The sequence below is a fragment of the Mytilus trossulus genome, chromosome 9 (genome assembly GCF_036588685.1).
Source record: "Mytilus trossulus isolate FHL-02 chromosome 9, PNRI_Mtr1.1.1.hap1, whole genome shotgun sequence".
Taxonomy (NCBI): domain Eukaryota; kingdom Metazoa; phylum Mollusca; class Bivalvia; order Mytilida; family Mytilidae; genus Mytilus; species Mytilus trossulus.
In genome coordinates, this window is record NC_086381.1 from 36760515 (window position 1) to 36779965 (window position 19451).

Consider the following 19451-nt stretch of genomic DNA (forward strand, 5'->3'; position numbering starts at 1 on the left):
AATAGCATAGAATGGGAGGCATTTGATTATGCCAGTGGATTGGACCAAGTGGAATGGAGGCTTTATAATAATCTTACTGGGATAGAAGAACATGGTAAAGCAGCACCTACGACACAAGGTGAGGCTGAGGTAGGTATGCCACAAAAAGTTCTATTCCATATCATATTACTGAATGCACTCGTCGAAATTTTGCTCTTCCACTTTGTACTTATTTAGCTTTATACCTATTATGATTTGAGCCTGACTGGTGGGTCTTTTGTAGACGAAATAAGCGTCTGACGTATTGAGTTATAAACCTGGTACTTCTGATAACTATATTCGATTGACTGTTTATCAGTTTGTAATTTGAAAGACATTAGCTTATAATTAAAATATTTCCAAATTAAATGTCGCTTTTGCCTTCCCAATTCAAGATATATTATGATTTATATTGTAATTTTATGGTTTTTAAAAAGTCGTAGTACATCCTGAGAACCAATTAAAATGCATTAACGTACGATATACAAAATATATTTTGTCGTTCTAAAATGTTGTAAAAAAGATAGTTTGTGGGGTTTTGTTTACTCTATTCCGTTGTATGTTACAGACATTGGAGGATTGTATCAATAAGTATGGTTCATCACCAAAAGGCCCATCCTGTTACTGTACAATGTTTCATGGTTGCTTTCACAAACATTTTCAAATTAGACCAATTATTGTTAAGGATTCAGGAATAACACCTGGGAAGGAGATTGGGTTGCATGATTCCGATTACTTCATTGAAGTGACAGTTACAAATAAAGCCTTATTGAAGACGAAGAAGACAATTCAAGTAAGTTGTTTGCCTTCTTTAAATATATCGACACAAACACAGGTCTACATTAAACCTTATAGAAATATCCAAAATTAGTAAAATACAAAATGTAGGAATAGCAAGAAGATACCATAACATCTTGGTTTCCTTTTGTTGACATAGTTGTTTGGGTTTTTTAATGATAAATAGAGGTAACTTTTGTATACTAGTTTTCAAAAATCATTAATTATTTGAAAGAAAATAAACTCGGGTTACAATTTAAACCGAGGGAAACATATCAGCTAAAAGAGCAAAACGAATGAACAACAGGAACACTGAGGTGAAATAAAAACAAACCCCAACATACATAAAAAAAGAACTATGTATAACAACTGCCATAGTCCTTTAAAAAAATAATGTTGGGTTTAACCTGGTTTTATGACTAACCGAAACTCCCACTTATACCGATCATAACACTTTGACTGTTGTATCAACATTTTTGATATGATTCTATATTTTTTTTCATATTTTATCATCAATTCTTCAACCAGACTTACCGTAAACTAGATTTCAAGCTATTAGATTTATAAAATTTAAGTATTGAATCGTAATAAAAACAAATGAAACACAAATGCTGCTGATAATAATCGAGTTTTCATTAACATTAATTGTCTTCTTCATGTTATTTATTGATTCAAGATATCTCTGGACTTGTCACCTCCTCATGAAGGATACGTTCATGATGGTCTTAAAGGAGACTCTGAAGTAGACTTTCAACAAGATCTGAATATTGATGCTCATTGGGAAGGATTTTTTGACAAAGAGAGTGGGGTTGACTTTTATCAGTATATCTTCAGCGACCATTGTTTCAGTAAAAATGAGATGGCAATAAGCAAAGAGGTATTTCGTATTACAATGAAGTAAGATAAAAGAGATAGTAAAACCCCGAATTATTGTCCTTCATTTATATGTTTGATTTATTAACCAATCTAATTTTTATTTAGACTTCATAGTGTGGAAAATAAAACTTGGCATAATTTATTCTAAAAGGCAGCCAGATAAAATTTTCTTATTTTAGTTTCTGTCCATCGACCAGCATGAGTGTCATTACTTAGAAAAAAAAACATTAATAAACTTGTAGTTATTTATTGTCTAATATCTGATCATACATTTTGTATCATGAAAATCTGGGAAAGGGGCCTATTATATATCTTCTCCTGATATCTGCTCTTGGTCGGGATGTTGTCTTTTTGACATATTCCCCATGTTCATCCTTAATTTAATCCTTCTGGGCATTAATGGCATTGGAAGACTGGTAGTTTATTGGTTTCAGATCTTTTAGCATACTGTTTGACGTGGAATGATTTTATTTGCTGTTTAGTCCCTGGTACCAAATAAAAGCAACAGTAAGATACCGCTGTTAAAAACTCAGTAATCCATGGTCAAAAAAAATTCGGGGTAACAAACTTAAACTGAGGGAAACGCTTTAAATATAACAGGAGAACGACACAACATAAAAATGTAACACACACAGAAACGGACTTAGCATTAGACAAATCTATGAGAATAACAAACAGAACTGACAATAGCTTTTATTTCTTTAGCATTTTCTTCAATGAGCTTTGAAACTATCAAATATAAACAGAAACTGTCAACAGCACACATTATCACCAGTACGAGATCTACCAAAAACGCCCATATAACTTTAAAAATATAGATTGTCCCTCAAAAGAGAAGTTGCTCTAATATGAAGGTTTTTGATGAAATTCAACATGTCCAGCTTTTATGTTTGAAAGTATAGTAAATCGAGAGAAAAATTAGTTAGTAAAAACCATCAGCGAACCACAATCACCAAAGCCTCATCACGAGTCAAACAATGCATTGAGTTTTGTAGGAGAACAACGACACAACATTAAAATGTAACACACACAGAAACGGCAGAGCATTAGACAAAATCCTATAAGAATAACAAACAGAACTGACAATAGCTTTTATTTTTTTAGCATTTCCTTCGATGAGCTTTTATGTTTGAAAGTATAGTAAATCGAGAGAAAAATTAGTTAGTAAAAACAATCAGCGAACCACAATCATCAAAACTTCATCACGAGTCAAACAATGCATTGATCAGTTTTATAGGAGCTGCTGCCATTTAACGAATATTGTTTCCTCATTTTGATCTTTTGTTTCGTCTTAAAACTATAAATAGAAATCATTAATAGCAAGACAAGATATACAAAATAGAAAGTATGACTGAAACCAAAACATTACATTACAATATAATTAATTATAATCCTTTGATAACGATTTTTTTTTATCTAAATCAGTATTTTGAATTCGTATTAGCATATTTTGCTTTTTGTTGAAAATATTTTAATCAATACTTCTATAATATTATAAGACTTTCCGATGAGTCCCATGACATACTTATGTTTTAGAAACAGATTACTTACAACACTTTTGCTACCTACAATGCAACTTCGGAGGGTATTTACTTCATCTCAGTCACAGCTGTTAATAGAGCTAGCGAAAGTTCAAAGTTGGTGTGCTCTGATGGAGTTACAGTCACGACAACTATTCCGTTCATCAAAGACTTTGTATTCGAAGATATCAAGGCCAGAAATCAGGTTTTACAAATTCAGAATGACACATTGTGGTTACTAGATAGTAATTTGATACGACATAGAATTACAGATATGTCAGGATTTAACAAGTAAGTAAAACTCTACTGGCTTAATGTCATGCAGATTAATAATTGCCACCTCTTTATGCATGGCAGTCCGGTAATGACTTATTTATGATCATCTTATCGCGAATCATCACATTGTAACTTTGAACCAGTTTATCATCAAATAGGTTTCATAATACGTTTTACCAGTGTTACTTCAGGGCGTATAAAACTTTACAAATATATGTGTTTATGGGTGTTTAAATACTGTTAAAACAAATAATTAAATATAAGTATTTCACATTTATATCTTTTCCGTAAATTGATAATGTTTGGATTAAATCTCAAAGTCTATTACAAATTGCAAGTACTAAATCAATATTAGCAGCATAATATGTTGATTTGTGTCGAATTTAGTCATTAATGAATTTGCAGGTCACAACACGTCTCTTGATGAAAATTGTGTCTATTTATATAATGATTTTAAACATTTATTGCATTGTGTGTTTTATATGTATTTTACAGTAATTCAACGGAGATGTCTCAAAACAGTGGAGATTTAATGGCATTCCCCGAAGGTCGTCCAGTTGATAAGATTGAATCCGAATTTCTGAATACCAAATCAAAAAGTGGAATCATAGGAGTTTTACCGACACATCAATCAGTTAGTATTAATAACATGTTTTTCATATCATCCTGGGACTGACGATATTTAATTTAATTTTTTTTATACTACCATTGTATATAACCTTAAGCCACATTTTATGTCGGTTGTAATACGATACTGTAAATCATTCAAAATTGGAAAAAAGGAAACAAAATTCAACTTCTAATTTTACTATTTAGGAGAAAATACAGAAGGGATAATTCAAATGTATACATCGGCGTGAATCCGACAATAACACGATGGCATATATAAAAAGAAAATCCCAGAAATACTAAACTCCGAGGACAATTCAAAACGGAAAGGCCCTTATCAAATGGCAAAATCAAATGCTCATACAAATCAAACGAATGGATAACAACTGTCATATTCCTGACGTAGTACAGGCATTTTCTTATGTAAAAAATGATGGATTCAACCTGGTTTTATAGCTAGATAAACCTCTCACATATATGACAGTTTCATCAAATTCTATTAAATTCACACCGATTCGTGAACAAAACAAATAAACATCATAGGTAAAAACGCAAAAAAATACAGCAGTCATCGTTGTGTTATAGTCTGAATCACTAAATAAAATATGTAACAAAGAAGAACAAAATGGCATATAGACCAAGCATATTGGCAAAAATTAAAAACAAGAATACACAAATTAACTTCAGTAAAACAACATAATTTTCAGATGAATTAGTAGGCTAAGATAACTGAATTCAACAACACAAACCAAACAAAAAAGAACGGCGATGAAGGCATGTGCACTGGCAGGATCCACATTTTGTACTCCACTTGTATGAAGTATTATATATGTTTAAACTCTTCAATGTGTCATGTCTAATAATTGAGCATCCCATACTAGTGAGTTGGAAGATAAAAAGTTAAATCACAAAAATACTGAAATCAGAGGAAAATCAATTTGGAAAGTCCATAATCACATGGCAAAATCAAATAACAAAACGCATCAAAAACGAATGGACAAGAACTGTCATATTCCTGACTTGGTATGGGCATTTTCAAATGTAGAAAATGGTGGATTAAACCTGGTTCTATAGCGCTAACCCTCTCACTTTAATTACAGTCTTATCAAATTCCGCTACATTTACATAATGCGGAAATAAACAGTCACAATTAATAAAATAGTCAAAAACTATCGTTCGTGTAAATTCCCTTATTCTAAAACTTGACAGAACGTAAAAGCTTGAAAGGAAAATTTGTTTATAAGTGTATTTACTAGTTTCAGGTAAAATGGGAGAGTGGTGTTGCAGAAAGTCTAATACATGATTACGCAATTGGAATATCTTCAACTCCAGGCAGTATGGCTCCTGATATTAACAGTTTCCATTCATCAAAACATCAAAGCCATTTCAGAATTCGACATAGCTATCTTGCAGAGGGTGAAGAGTTTTATATTATTGTCAAAACTACAAGTCGATCTGGCATTGATGGATATCAGGTGGGACTTTTTATTTGAATCGATCTAAGTCAATTAATACGTGGTCAATGTATGTATATTCTATATAAACACATAACAGACATTTTGAATTTAAACCAGGCAGTGTTTTGATAGTAGAAAGCATGAACTATCCAACATTTGGAATGTCACTGCCAGTTTCAAGTTATTACTGTTTTGACATACTTTTACTTACTAGTTAATTCGTTTTTCTATTTAAGCAATTATTCTGCAATACGATATTGTTCATATCTTGTTTTGACATTGTTTTTCTTTGTCTTTCTTTTTAGAGTATTGGACCATTCATTGTCGATAAAACTCCGCCAAAGTTTATAAATAATGTGATAAACGTACACAATGTAAATGACTATTTACTTATTTCGTGGCGAGATAATACTGTATTTGACGAGGATGACCCGTTTCCATTGTACTACGAATATGCAGTTGGTAACTATCATGTTATTAGCTTACCTGGCCCAAAGGGCCAAATGAGCTTTTCTCATCACTTGGTGTCCGGCGTCCGGCGTCGTCCGTCGTCGTTAACTTTTACAAAAATCTTCTCCTCTGAAACTACTGGGCCAAATTTAACCAAACATGACCAAAATTATTCTTAGTGTGTCTAGTTTAAAAATTGTGTCCAGTGACCCGGCCAACCAACCAAGAAGGCCGCCATGGCCAAAAATAGCACACATAGGGGTAAAATTCAGTTTTTGGCTTATAACTCAAAAACCAAAGCATTTAAAGAATACCTGACACAGATAAAATTGTTTATCAGGTCAAGATCTATCTACCCTGAAATTTTCAGATGAATTAAACAACCCGTTGTGTGGTTGCTGCCCCTGAATTTGTAACTTGAACGAAATTTTGCTGCTTTTGGTTATTATCTTGAATATTATTTTTGATAGAGATAAACTGTAAACAGCAAAAATGTTCAGCAAAGTAAGATTAACAATTAAGTCAACATGACAAAAATGAGTTATTGACCTTTATAGTCAATTTTAAACTATTTTCGGTAAATCTTAGTTATCTATAACAAAATTCTTCTCTGAAACTACTGGGCCAAATTGAACCAAACTTGGCCAAAATCATCATTGGGGTGTTCAGTTTAAAAAATGTGTCCGGTGACCCAGCAAATCAACCAAGATTGCTGTCATGGGGGTAAAATGCAGTTTGTTGGCTTATAACTCAAAAACCAAAGCATTTAGAGCAAATCTGACAGAGGGTGAAATTGCTTATCAGTTCAAAATTTAGATGAATTGAACAACTGGTTGTTTGGCTGCTGCCCCTGAATTAGTAATTTGACAGCAATAACTTACAGCAAAGTAAGACCTTAAAATAAGTCAACATGACCAAAATGATTAATTAACCCCATAAGGAATTACTGCCGTTTAAAGTCAATTTTTTAACAATTTTAATAAGATTTGTAAATTTTTACTAACATTTTCCACTGAAACTACAGGACCGATTATTATTGATAGAGATAATTGTAAGCAGCAAGAATGTTCAGTAAAGTAAGATCTACAAACACATCTCCAAAACACAATTTTGTCATGAATCTATTTGTGTCATTTGTTGAATAGACCAAGGAGAGCGACACAGGCTCTTTAGAGCCTCTAGTTATATATGTATGCATCTAATTGATGTTGTTGTCTATGACCAGGTATGAAAACAAGCTTTATTTATCGTTTAAAAATACACATATAATTGAATTAGTTATTGTCTTTCTTGGATATTGCATATTATACTACAAATTAAACACATTAAGTACCAACATAATTGGCTTTTAAGATATTCCAATTAAGACAAACTCATTGAGATATCAATTAAAAAACCTATTTATATGTATTAAAAAAATAAAAAGATTACAGTGTTGTAAATCCTACAAAATAAATGAAAAAGGTGCATCTGGAAAAATATATTTCGGGCAGAATGCTTTTTTTTTATATGAATTGGAAAAATTGAATTATTCAAAGTAATCAAGATATTTAGGAAGCTGGTTTGTCATGGTTTGTATTTTTTGTTAGATTTTCATTTTTTTATCCATTTGAATGCCTTGAAAAAATTTGCCCGGTGACCCCCATTTTTCTTTATGTAAATCTTTTACATGTATAATGATAAGTCATCTGTAAAAGTCTTATAAAATTTTGATTATTTTTAATAGTTTTTGAGAACTTAAGCTTGTCAATGATAAAGCTATGAAAAGTCAAGAGAGAATATTTTCCCGCCAAAATTTCAATGGCTAATATCTTGAAAACAAGCACGGTGACCTATATATTTTTTTTTGCTTTTTGGATTCCTTTATGAGTACCCTATCAATATAAACTAGTGTTTTGAAAAGTTAATTACTTTTAAACTGAGGAACGAGCTCCCTTAAAAACAAATTCCCATTTTTAAGATTGCTTTAAGAGAGTAATGAAAATTACCAAAAGTTAAAATCGTCATAGGATTTGACGCTGTAGGCAAATAAATGGATGTATACTAATAATTTTTGGTCATCTCTTTTGTCGTTTATTGGCCTCAAAGTTTTTTTTCCTTAACTTAGATAGGTAATCCGTTTTTATTTGTTTAGGACACAATCCGTCTTTATGGTTGTAGAATTGAAAATTAGGTGACTTACAGTAATTTCATTTTTCTTAGGCCTATATAATTTAACTTGTACAAAAAATCTCTTTCAGGTCATACTTCTTCCAAACAAGATGTTCAAACTTTTACAAGTATTAGCAGTGTTGGACCATGTTCTGTTACCCATCCTCCAACTTGCTCAGCTGTTCTGATATCAGACCTGCAGTGGCCTTTACATACTAATCATGATTATTATATCACATTAAGAGTTACGAATGTCGCAGGCTTGTCATCAACAACAGTAGCATCACCTTTCAGATATAACATACAGCTTCCATCTAAAGGAGTGGTTTTTGATGTACTTCCTGAAAACATAAATTTCCATGGAATAAAGGTATCAATCGTCATCAATACTATTAAGTAAATGAGGTCCAATTGTTTAGCCGAATTTTCAGAAGGATTCAATTTTGAATATTAATAATATGGTGGTGATTAAGGATTACACCATTGTAGGTCCTTTTGTTTTCAGCATAATTAATACTTCCAATAATTAACAAGATCCGGATCGAGTCTGATACCTATACTAATAGTATATAGCACAATTCCAATTGTATGTTTGTTATGAGTCTTCATTTTTTGTTGTTGCTAGGAGCACCACCGTATGGTATGGTGTAAATGAGGACACACTGTACCGGTACAGATATAATATGAGCACATGACTTCCCAGTTTCAAAGCTTGGCCGTGACGAATTAACATTCCACGAAAATAAGATGTAGAATGCAATAAAACATACAACCATACACTCACTTGGTTTGCTCAACCTCAAAATGTAAAGAAAATGAAAAATAAAAGAACAATTATATACAAATAAAGCCTAGGTATATGTCTGTAGTCAGAAAACCTAGACATTTTTAAAAAGAAAGATTTTGAAGACAAAGAAAACTGTGCTCATTATAATCAGCATGAATTTATTACATTACCAATACTTAAAAGTCAGGTTTAAATAAGGCGAGGGTACTTTTATTTTGTCACGAACCCGCATGTAGTAATTTTAGTGCTTACTGAATTACAAACAAAATTGTATACAAATACAGGTTTCCAAGATCTAAATATTCAATTTTGTTTGTGGTTCAGCCGTTGTTATTGTCATCTTCTCTGAAATTGTAGCATTATCTCTTTTTGAATATGTATTAAAGTAAATAAAATTCAATATACAAATAAAAAGATGTTGTAGAATTGCAAATTAGACATCTTGCATCAATGTGTATTTTTGAAGAACGTCCAATCAACGCTGGAAAATGATAAATCCTCTAAGCGTCTATAGGAACCGCAAGAATGTTTTGTGATATACTTATGTAATGTTTTTTTACAAATGTATATATAAATTATAAGAATGTTTACTTCCAATATGTTTCTTACAAAATTTTGATGCAATTTTTCAAAATAATTTAAACGTTTAAATTTGGTATCTCTTACTAGTATTAATTCCTAAAAGATAGGTGCCAATGATTACAAAAAAGGTATCGCCTAATGTGTGTTGAACCAAAATTTAAGGACATATGTGACTTGTTCGTCTCCTTTTTCAATATGTTCTCGCAACCAAACACATAAGTTGCCATTTGGTATTTCATTTTTAATCCTAGTTTGAAATAGATTTGATTTGTAGAATGCAAATCATCTAAATGAAGTTTCATCTAATGATTTTGAGTGTCTGTTAGGTATCTATTGTCGCTCTTATTTTAAAAATTTCGATAGACTTTTGTAAAATGTAGACAATTTGACTAACAGAATAGGTCACAACGACCAATTATAATCATAACTTGGGGAAAGAAATGAAACTGTTAATATGCCAATAAAAGTTATAACATTAATATAACTGCATTGGAAGCGTTACTAGTCTTACAAATAAAACTTTACCGAAGTCCTAAAACTAATACGGTTTCTACAGTTAGTTCCTATTGATATGTAGAAACAGCATCTTTGGATGGCACAATCCACAGATTGGCTAGTGCTGATAATGACATTTTGATTACGTAATATTTCTAATTGCTGGACGTCCTGTAAAAGCCTTTTAGGTTCAATAATCATATTTTCTCCATTCAGTGTGCTCAAACTGAAGATCCTTGAAAGCAAGTTTAATTTTTATATATATCCTATTGAAAGGTCCGCTATTTACCTTTTTACAGTGGGTTTATATAATGAAATAGTTGACATATATTGTGAAAAGTGTAGGTTATGTTGCCGCGATGTCAAATCAGTAAGAGAAAATCAAAGATCTTGTATTTTCTTTTGTCAAATTTGAGAGTAAGTATATTTATAGTATGGAGTGAGGCCTGTATAACAACGTGTTATCTTGTGTAGATTGTATGTCATGAAGTAGTCAGATGGCTAAGTATATAATTAAATTAAGATATAAAGTGCCGCAAGGTTATTTTCATTATTATTATTTGCGGCAGACGAAATGTACTTTTCATTATACATTACTATGTTACAACACTAAATAAGCCGACGAGGAAGAACATTACATGACCAGCTTAAGATTGAATTTTCGGTGGAGTGGTCGATGGCGCTTGCCAAAGTTCAGGTAGTGTGTCAATGATGTCACAGAAGCAGGGGATCTAGGGTACTAGGGTAGCTTATCTCGCTAAAAGTGGAAAATAAGTTTGATAACGCAATTTGCAGATCGAGCATCTATGTGTTTGTTTTTTTGTTTGCAGTTCCATTGTTTGAATTAACTATGTTTGTCATCGCAAAAACTGTTCCTATTAATTGAAGTAGTAAATTTCTAAATATAACATTATATGTTTAATATAATGTTGTTTTTTTTTTTATTCCAGGACATAAGAGATGTGGATTTTACCTCTAACAGAAGAGAAATCGGTGTTGTATGGTCGGGTTTTACACATACTCATTTAGATATCATATTTCACATATGCATTGGAACTGAAAAAGAGAAATTTGATAACAACACTGTTGTAATAAGGAACTCTTCAACTAACTACTATGTGTTCAAAGGATTGAATTTAAAAGCATTCCAGGTACTTGCATATCTTCAATTCACTGCTTTTTAGCATAATTTTGCTATTAATCTATATTCTTTTTACAGTAAAATCCGATATGATATATTAGAATCTTTATTAATAAAGTGAAATTTGAATTGATTTGAGCTATAGCAATGAATCACCATACATAGAAATTACCTGAAACTTTCCTTTGTGGATTTTTGTTTTTTGATAAAGAATATTCAACAAGTATTTCGAGTAATAATATTTAAAATATGTTGCATTTCTGAATAGATCTCAATTATGACTACATGTATACTCTTTCAAACATTATATCAAATTTTCCTTGCTAAAGTTGAAATTGATATATATTTTGTAGAAATATTTCGTCACGGTTAAAGCAGAAGCAACAACTGGAACAGTTTCAGTATCATCTGATGGTGTAACTGTTTTAGATATTACAAAACCTCTGTCTGGAATTTCAGTTTTCGATGGTACAAACTGTACAGGTATGTACAGGAAATGGATTTTTGATAATGATTTAGTTATATTATTTTTGAAATTTGTAATAATATCTTTTTGTATGTCTTAATTTTCATTAAACGTAGGGAAGTGTTATATTCAACTGGTAAAATGTAAAAAAAAAAGCTTTGTTATTGATATATGCACTCAGAACTATATGAATGTGTAATGATGTTTTAATAATTTTTATTTTTTTGAACGAGCAAATTTTTTTTGCAGGTGGTCAGAAGTTATTATCCAATCATCACCAGTTGGTAAGTTCCGTTAAATTCCATATTAAAGAATCAGAATGATCTTCTTTTGATACATTGATAGAATAATGCAATTCATTTTAAAGAATTTTCATTCAAACGAAATAAATATGTTTTATAATTTCATTAGCTTAACTAGATTTGCAAATACAGAATTAATTCAATGAATTTGATTAAAAAGAGAAAAGTATTCAAATTATTTGATGTTTTAAAGGAATGTGCAGATTGTATTTCTGTTTTGTAAAAAAGCATAAAAAAAATATACGATAACCACATTGTATGCTAATTTTTCTAACATCATGGTTTAAGGACTAATATCTTCTAAATTCAATTTGAATGTTTAATCTTCAAGTTTGATATTCTTTATAACACTTACACTGACCTCATGTATAAAAATGACATAAAACATGTAAATTTATCACAACTGGGTATTGAAAACAGACTTGTTTACCTAAAGGTTTTCTTTTAAAATTGTAAACAATCCATGTTGTTTACACCCCATACTTACGTAAGGTGGTACCTAACACTACAGGGAGATAACTCAGCTAAACGTTTAATGACGTTGTGTTGTTGATATTATGCTTCTCAATGATCAAAACTAGTGTTTACCAAACTGCTTTATAACCAGTGTAATTTTTCTGATAAATTGGTTGGATCAAATTGTGGATTTTTTTATATTTTTGTCGAAGGGTTATAGTAAATATTTTGTCAAAATTTTATGAAAACTAAAGTAAAGTTGTTGGGTACCACCTTAATTTTATTAAATTTGATTGTTTTGTGTATTTGGATTGCAGAAATTCCAAGAAAGCATATAAAAGTGTATTCCTGAAAAATGTATACGGCAAAGGCAAACTCAAATCGGTTACGTCGTTTTAAGAAGTCAGACCATGTTTGTGCGAATTAATTCAGGTTGTTTGTAGAGATCCCAATATCATAGAATTTAGCATCGACTAGTGATAAAGAACTGTTATGTTATACCCATTCCCTTAAATGGTTTTCCTTGGCAGTTTTTTGGATCATACAACTGCTACATGTGGCATATAAATGTATACATGAATAAAACATATTCTAATAAATCATTCAGCCTTAATTGTTAGCCCTAAACTTAAGTAAAAATTAAAATCGAGGATGGAAATGGGGAATGTATCAAAGAGACAACAACCCTACCTTAGAAAAAATACAACAGCAGAAGGTCACCAACATGTCTTCAATGTAATGAGAAATTCCCGCACCCAGAGGCGTCCTTCAGCTGACCCCTAAACAAATATATACTAGTTCAGTTTTTCCAATTTGTACACAAGAAACTAAAATTAAAATAATACAAGACTAACAAAGACTAGAGGCTCCTGACTTGAGACAGGCGCAAAAATTCGGCGGGGTTAAACATGTTTATGAAATCTCAACAGTAAACCTTATCATATCTGAACGTGATGATAAATTTAAATAAAATGATATCGGTCATAGATTTTCCTTAACTAGAAAATATTATATAAGAAAAACTGACACAACAGCCTTTAAGTACACTTTCATATTTGCCGACAAAACTACTCTTTGGATACCAAATAGCGTAAAGGTAAGCAACTTCAGATCTTCGTACAGTTTTCAACAATAAGCAAACCCTATACATTAAAGTAAGTTATATAAGACATTGACATATCGATATATAACACAACTACTAAAATGCAAAATAACAATGACCTGATTTATTTTACATATCAATTACTGGTCTGTATTTATTTTATTTTTCATATTGCTTAATGCTATTACATATTAATTAGGATACGCGACCAACATGTGCAGTAGATATAGACTGTCAATCTTCCACGTCGTCTGTTTCTGCGTACTGGACTGTGCCTAATCAATATGTTGACTATACACGAGAGAGTTTTATTGCAGTGGAAGAAAGAGCTCATATTGGTGGTGAGTGTCTATACATATACATCTTAAGCATTAGTCACAAACATACACCATTAGATGAAAAAAAGAATTAATTGGATAAGCACAAACTTATCTAGCGAAATAATTTAAAAACAACGTATCGACATTATCGGGTACTCGATATTGTTATAACCTAAGCTTTATCAAAACATTCTTCAAAACAATTATTAGACCATGTTTATCAAGTTAATATATCATGCCAACAACACACCTTCAATATATTCAGAAACAACAATAAACCGTACTATGAGTTAAAATCACAATAACAAAATATATGTATTTATGTATTTAAGAAATGAAAACAAATTTAATCTAAGAACTGTTACATGTACAGACGATATTTAAAGATCTAACCATAATGTGGAAAAACTATCATTTGAGAATATTTTAACTGAAATGACTTATAATTTTACGTGCATTTATTTTAATTAATGAGCTCACTGGTTAACTATTTATGATGTTCCATTAGAAATGAACTTTCTTCATATTCATCATAACTTCCAAACATAATTATATTGAGATATATAAAAAAAAATTAGAAAAGGATTCAATTAATTTATTATGACAAAATATTAAAACTATAAGTTAACGTAACAATTTTTACACAGATTACATGAATTTAAATTTAAACGACTTGAAAATATACGTTCCGTAACAGTGGTATAAAACATTAATTTGAAAACGTGAACACCAACGATAGAACATTTGTCACATTGGCTCTTAATATTAACATGTAGTTCTTATTTAAATGCAAATATAAAAACCAAGGAAAGGAAATTACTTTGCATGTACAATCTATTTATTCATGATTATTTCAAATCAATGATATTTCGTAATTTGAGCCCGTAGGAATACATCAAACATACCCAAAAAAAATAATTTGAGAAACGTACATCATTCTATTGCTTAAACCATTTCATCTAAGTTACAATAACTGTATTTTGGGTTTTCTTCTGTTAACAAGTTAAGATTGCTGCAAGCATTTCTTTAGTCTAATAAAGCAACGTTGTCCTTTTATTGAATCAACTACAAGTTAATCACAAAATAAACCAAAGTCGGGACAAATAGGTTCAATCAATCATTCCAGCTACCTCTTTCTTTATTACAGAATTTTGGAAGTTATTTTGGAACTACACGTATGTTGGAAAACATGGTTCCTCTACCATTGGAAATCTAAACCTTCAATCAGGACGATTCTATCGCACGAGTCTACGATTTTGTGCAGAAAACTATTGGTTTCCACCAGTGAAAAGTGATGGCTTTATAGTGCTTCATAGCAATCCAAAAATTGGTGGGATAGAAGTCATCCATGAAAATGTATCAGGCGATTCTGACCAGGTAACAATATGAAAATAATACCTTTTCAATTATGTACGTGGTCAACGATTCTCTTTAAATATTTATAACCTGAAAACTATGGAAACAATTCTATAATACCTATTAGAACCTTAAATGAATTACCATATTCAGCAGAGGTCAGCTTTGCCTGAGGGAGTCCAGAACTTTAGTTTCTTGATAATATCTTAATTTCACATGAGATTATTCAATAATTGTTTTAAAGCAGGTCACTTTATAAGTGTGGTCTTACCAATTTTCTTGATAGCTCTTTTCTCAAAGTTCAAGTACGGATGTAAAAATACTAAAAGACATATTTGTTTACAAACGTGGAATCATTTTTTAAAGTATTATAATGGAATTTAATCATTAGAAATAATTTGCGTTAAAAAGAATTTATTCTAGCATAGGAAAGACATTCGCAAATTAAGATTATCAAAGTTGACAATGCTTGTAATTATAGTATATAATAATAAAATAAGGAATTTTGTACTTTATGTGGAATTGTATTGCACCTTTTAGATTTACCAAAAATTATCATCTTCCAATGGGAAAGTCAACTTGATTTAATGTAAAAACTCTTATAAATTCGTCATGAAAATTACTTGGAATATTTGTTTCACCAATGATAGTGAATATGCTCCTGTTATCGTAGCTATTATTAATCTTTTCACCAATGGGACCTACCAAATTAGACTTATTACCGGGTTTATACATACATGAGCAATACCATGGGTGCCACATTTGGAGCAGCATCTGTTATTCCTTTGCAGCACCAGTTTTATGTTCGGGTTCGTGTTGCTTAGTCTTTATGTATTCTATTTTTTTTATGTACTATTGTTCGATTGTTATTCATTTTCTCTTTTAACCATAGCGTTGTCATTTATTTAAAACTTACTTTGAATATCCCTCTCGTTTCTTTTGCCATTCTTTTGAAAGCAGTAAATTTGTACTAAATGAATGTTGCGTTTCTCAAAGGTTCAACGTTCGTGATATTTTGGGTATGTATACACCAACACCGACATGACCAAGACATGTTATATATATTATCAGTTTCGGTACAAACATGGAATTTGAAATTAGATTACTTTATATTGATTGCTAGACAGTTTATATCTAACATTTTTTTTTATATATATATTTCTATTTGTGTCCATCTGATGAGTTAAGCCTTTTTCGACTAATTTTCATACTTAATTCTTATGTTGCACTGTTACACCACTGCCCTAGGTTATGGGGATGGTTGTGATCCCGCTAACATGTTTAACCCCGCCACATTCGGTATGTATTCTGGATGTATGTGTTTGTCCCAAGTTAGGAGCCTGTAATTAAGTGGTTGTCGTTTGATAATGTGTTACATATTTGTTTCTTCCTTCATTTTTGTAGGCCGTTAGTTTTCTCGTTTGAATTGTTTTACATTTGTCATTTCGGGCCCTTTTATAGCTGACTATGCGGTATGGGGTTTGCTCATTGTTCAAGGTTGTACGGTGATCTACAGTGGTTAACTCATGTGTCATTTGGTCTCCTGTGGAGAGTTGCCTCATTGGCAATCATACAACATTCTCTTTTTTATATTTACTATTTTAGCTCTCTTATGTTAGTTCTTTAAGTCTTTGGTCTGGTTGATTTTTGTGTTTCGTGCTAATTTAACGAATCAATCTACTTTCAACTTATTTTACAGTCTGTTTTTCTGTGGTGCTTTTACACTTATGTCCAGAGTTTCTAACATTTCCACAATCTGTATGTCTCCAGATTGAACATTTATCCCGATTGGTGTCGTTTCTTTGCATTTGTCTTACACGTGCTTTATGATTCGTATTAATATATAGGTTTCTGTTAACCAGACTATACTATTATTCTAGATTTTGATATCATTCGAGCGAATGTATGATCCTGACGTTGAAGACAAGGAAGAAGCCTTGAGTATGGTTAATCAATATGAATGGGCAATAGGGAATGTTCTTAGCGTTCATACACAATGGACGCATATAGATGTTTTGTCTTTTTCAAATTTCACTCATGTAAGTAATTATTTCGTAAATATGAAATTGATAAGGATAATTAATACAGTAGACAATAAACAGATAAATCAGGAAACCGTCAACTCTTGTTTTTGAGTAATGAAATTTGAAATCTTGGTATTTACTCTATGCTTTAGATTTGAAATGTTGTTAGAAAGGAATGTTTTGTTCGACAGGTAATTTTTTCAGTTTACTTTTTTCAGTAAACATCTGTTCAATTCATACTACCATTTAGTATATAAACTTTGAACTTTTTTAAGGTGAGTTTTCAATTACCCCTAAATGGAAGCATAGATTATTCAAAATGTAGGAAAATACATGTGAGAGGATACAACAAAGCTGGAATGTGGTCTGTAGTGTCATCAGATATAAAGAACTGCCATGTGACGGACAGCGATTCCTTTATCATCCCAAATATTGTTGTTGATGCTATTGGAAAACCGGAAAGAAGTGGGGGTAAATAATTTTACCACACATTATTTTTTGTAATAAAAAATTTAAGAGCAATGAAAAAGAGAAGTATCATGCATGTAGTTTGCTGCTTTAGAGACAGATGGCAACAATCAGTGCTTTCATTAATTCAATAACAAAAAAGTTTCATACATTTAACAAGCACACATGCAACTATTAGAAATATCAGATAGCAGTCTAGATCTGCTTTTTATTAAATTAATATGATAGGTATTTAAAATGTAGTTCTCCGACTTATGTTATCTAGCACTTGTCCTCTGATTGGCAAGGGATGAATGACACGATAGCATACAAAAAGTGAATTCAGTCATGAAAGACTATACAGTTTTTCAAACAAAGTAACAGGAAAACAACCACAGATATATAGTTTAGCATAGTTTCCATTCATAAGAAACAAATAAATCACTTGTTTGGTTTCAGTCCAAAAACGTCTTCGTCATGAATATAAAACAAGATTTGGTTAAAATTATGCATGCAAGTATATATATATATGAATCAAATATAACTATACATCACTTATTATGATGAAGTTATACTCAAGTTAGCATTTCAAAATTAAAGATCAAGGCTCCTGATCTTTTCAAGCAAAATATGTATATCTCCTCATTCCAAATGATTCAAAAAAGTATAATCACAAAAATACCGAACTACGAGGAATATTCAAAAAAGAAAGTCCCTATTCATATGGCAAAATCAAAACCTCAAACACATCAAACGAATGGATACAAACTGTCATATTCCTGACTTGGTTCAGGAATTTTTCATGCGAAAAATGGTGGATTAAACCTGGTTTTAAAGCTAGCTAAACCTTTCACTTGTATGACAGTCTCATCAATACCATTATATTGACAACGATGTGTGAACAAAACAAACAGACATAATATGTAAAAATAGGTACAAATAGGGGGACAGCATTGTGTTAAATTCTTAATCACTATAAAAACAAACAGTATTTGTTCATAGTGTGTTAGTTTACGTTTTTTGATTGAGTTAAGCCCTCCATTTGATATTTGTCGTGTGTTTTTGTATGTTGTGATGTTGTACTCATGTTTCAGAAAAAGAGAGCAAGTTTCGTACCATTAGAACGTTTAATCCCGCTGCAAATGTTTGCACCTGTCATAAGCCAGGAATCTGATGTACAGTAGTAATGTAATTTATACGTGTTGCTCGTTTCTGGGTTTTTATAATACAGATGAGACCGTTAGTTTTCCTGTTTGAATGGTTTTACACGTCTAGTATTTTTAGGCTCTTTATAGATTGTTCGATGTGAGCCAAGGCTCCGTGTTGAAGGCCGTACATTGACCTATAATGGTTTACTTTTCTAAGTTGTTATCTGGATGGAGAGTTGTCTCATTGGCACTCATACCTCATCTTCCTATATCAATTTGTAACAAAGAAATATAAAGTATTTTAATTAACTATGAAATTGAAGAAAATAAAGAACACAATTTAAATCCCATGAAATCTCTACTATTTACGATTTCAAAGTGTCCTTTTTATCCTTTTTCCCTGGTGTGATAAGTATTTTCAATAAATCGAGTCTTGTGCATGCTTTTACTTAGTTTTAAAGAAGTTTTGCATTATATAGTCGGTAATTTACTATACTAAATTTGTAAATTGACCTTTTCAAAATGTAAGGGACTATTTATAATCTCAATGTTCGTACACCAAAATGAAATTAACGTTTCGCCATTGGTAAAATTTCAATGGAACGTTTTTAACTGATCACAAAGTTTTGGTGTATACTTTTAAAAACATCACCAATAATTAGATTCTGAAAAAGAAAATAAGTAAGTAGCC

At 31.2% G+C, this 19451-nt stretch overlaps 1 protein-coding gene across 1 annotated transcript in view; it reads left to right on the forward strand.

Annotated features, from left to right (window-relative positions):
- LOC134684589 (uncharacterized) overlaps positions 1–19451 on the forward strand; it is an 85635-nt gene that overhangs the window by 38529 nt on the left and 27655 nt on the right. The window contains exons 12-26 of the mRNA XM_063543886.1: positions 6–129; positions 587–811; positions 1472–1672; positions 3208–3482; positions 3963–4101; positions 5333–5551; positions 5839–5995; positions 8224–8504; positions 10949–11149; positions 11493–11622; positions 11855–11889; positions 13665–13806; positions 14933–15162; positions 17022–17180; positions 17441–17636. Of these exons, the coding sequence (XP_063399956.1) occupies positions 6–129; positions 587–811; positions 1472–1672; positions 3208–3482; positions 3963–4101; positions 5333–5551; positions 5839–5995; positions 8224–8504; positions 10949–11149; positions 11493–11622; positions 11855–11889; positions 13665–13806; positions 14933–15162; positions 17022–17180; positions 17441–17636 (2714 nt within the window). The remainder of the gene's footprint in view (positions 1–5; positions 130–586; positions 812–1471; positions 1673–3207; positions 3483–3962; positions 4102–5332; positions 5552–5838; positions 5996–8223; positions 8505–10948; positions 11150–11492; positions 11623–11854; positions 11890–13664; positions 13807–14932; positions 15163–17021; positions 17181–17440; positions 17637–19451) is intronic.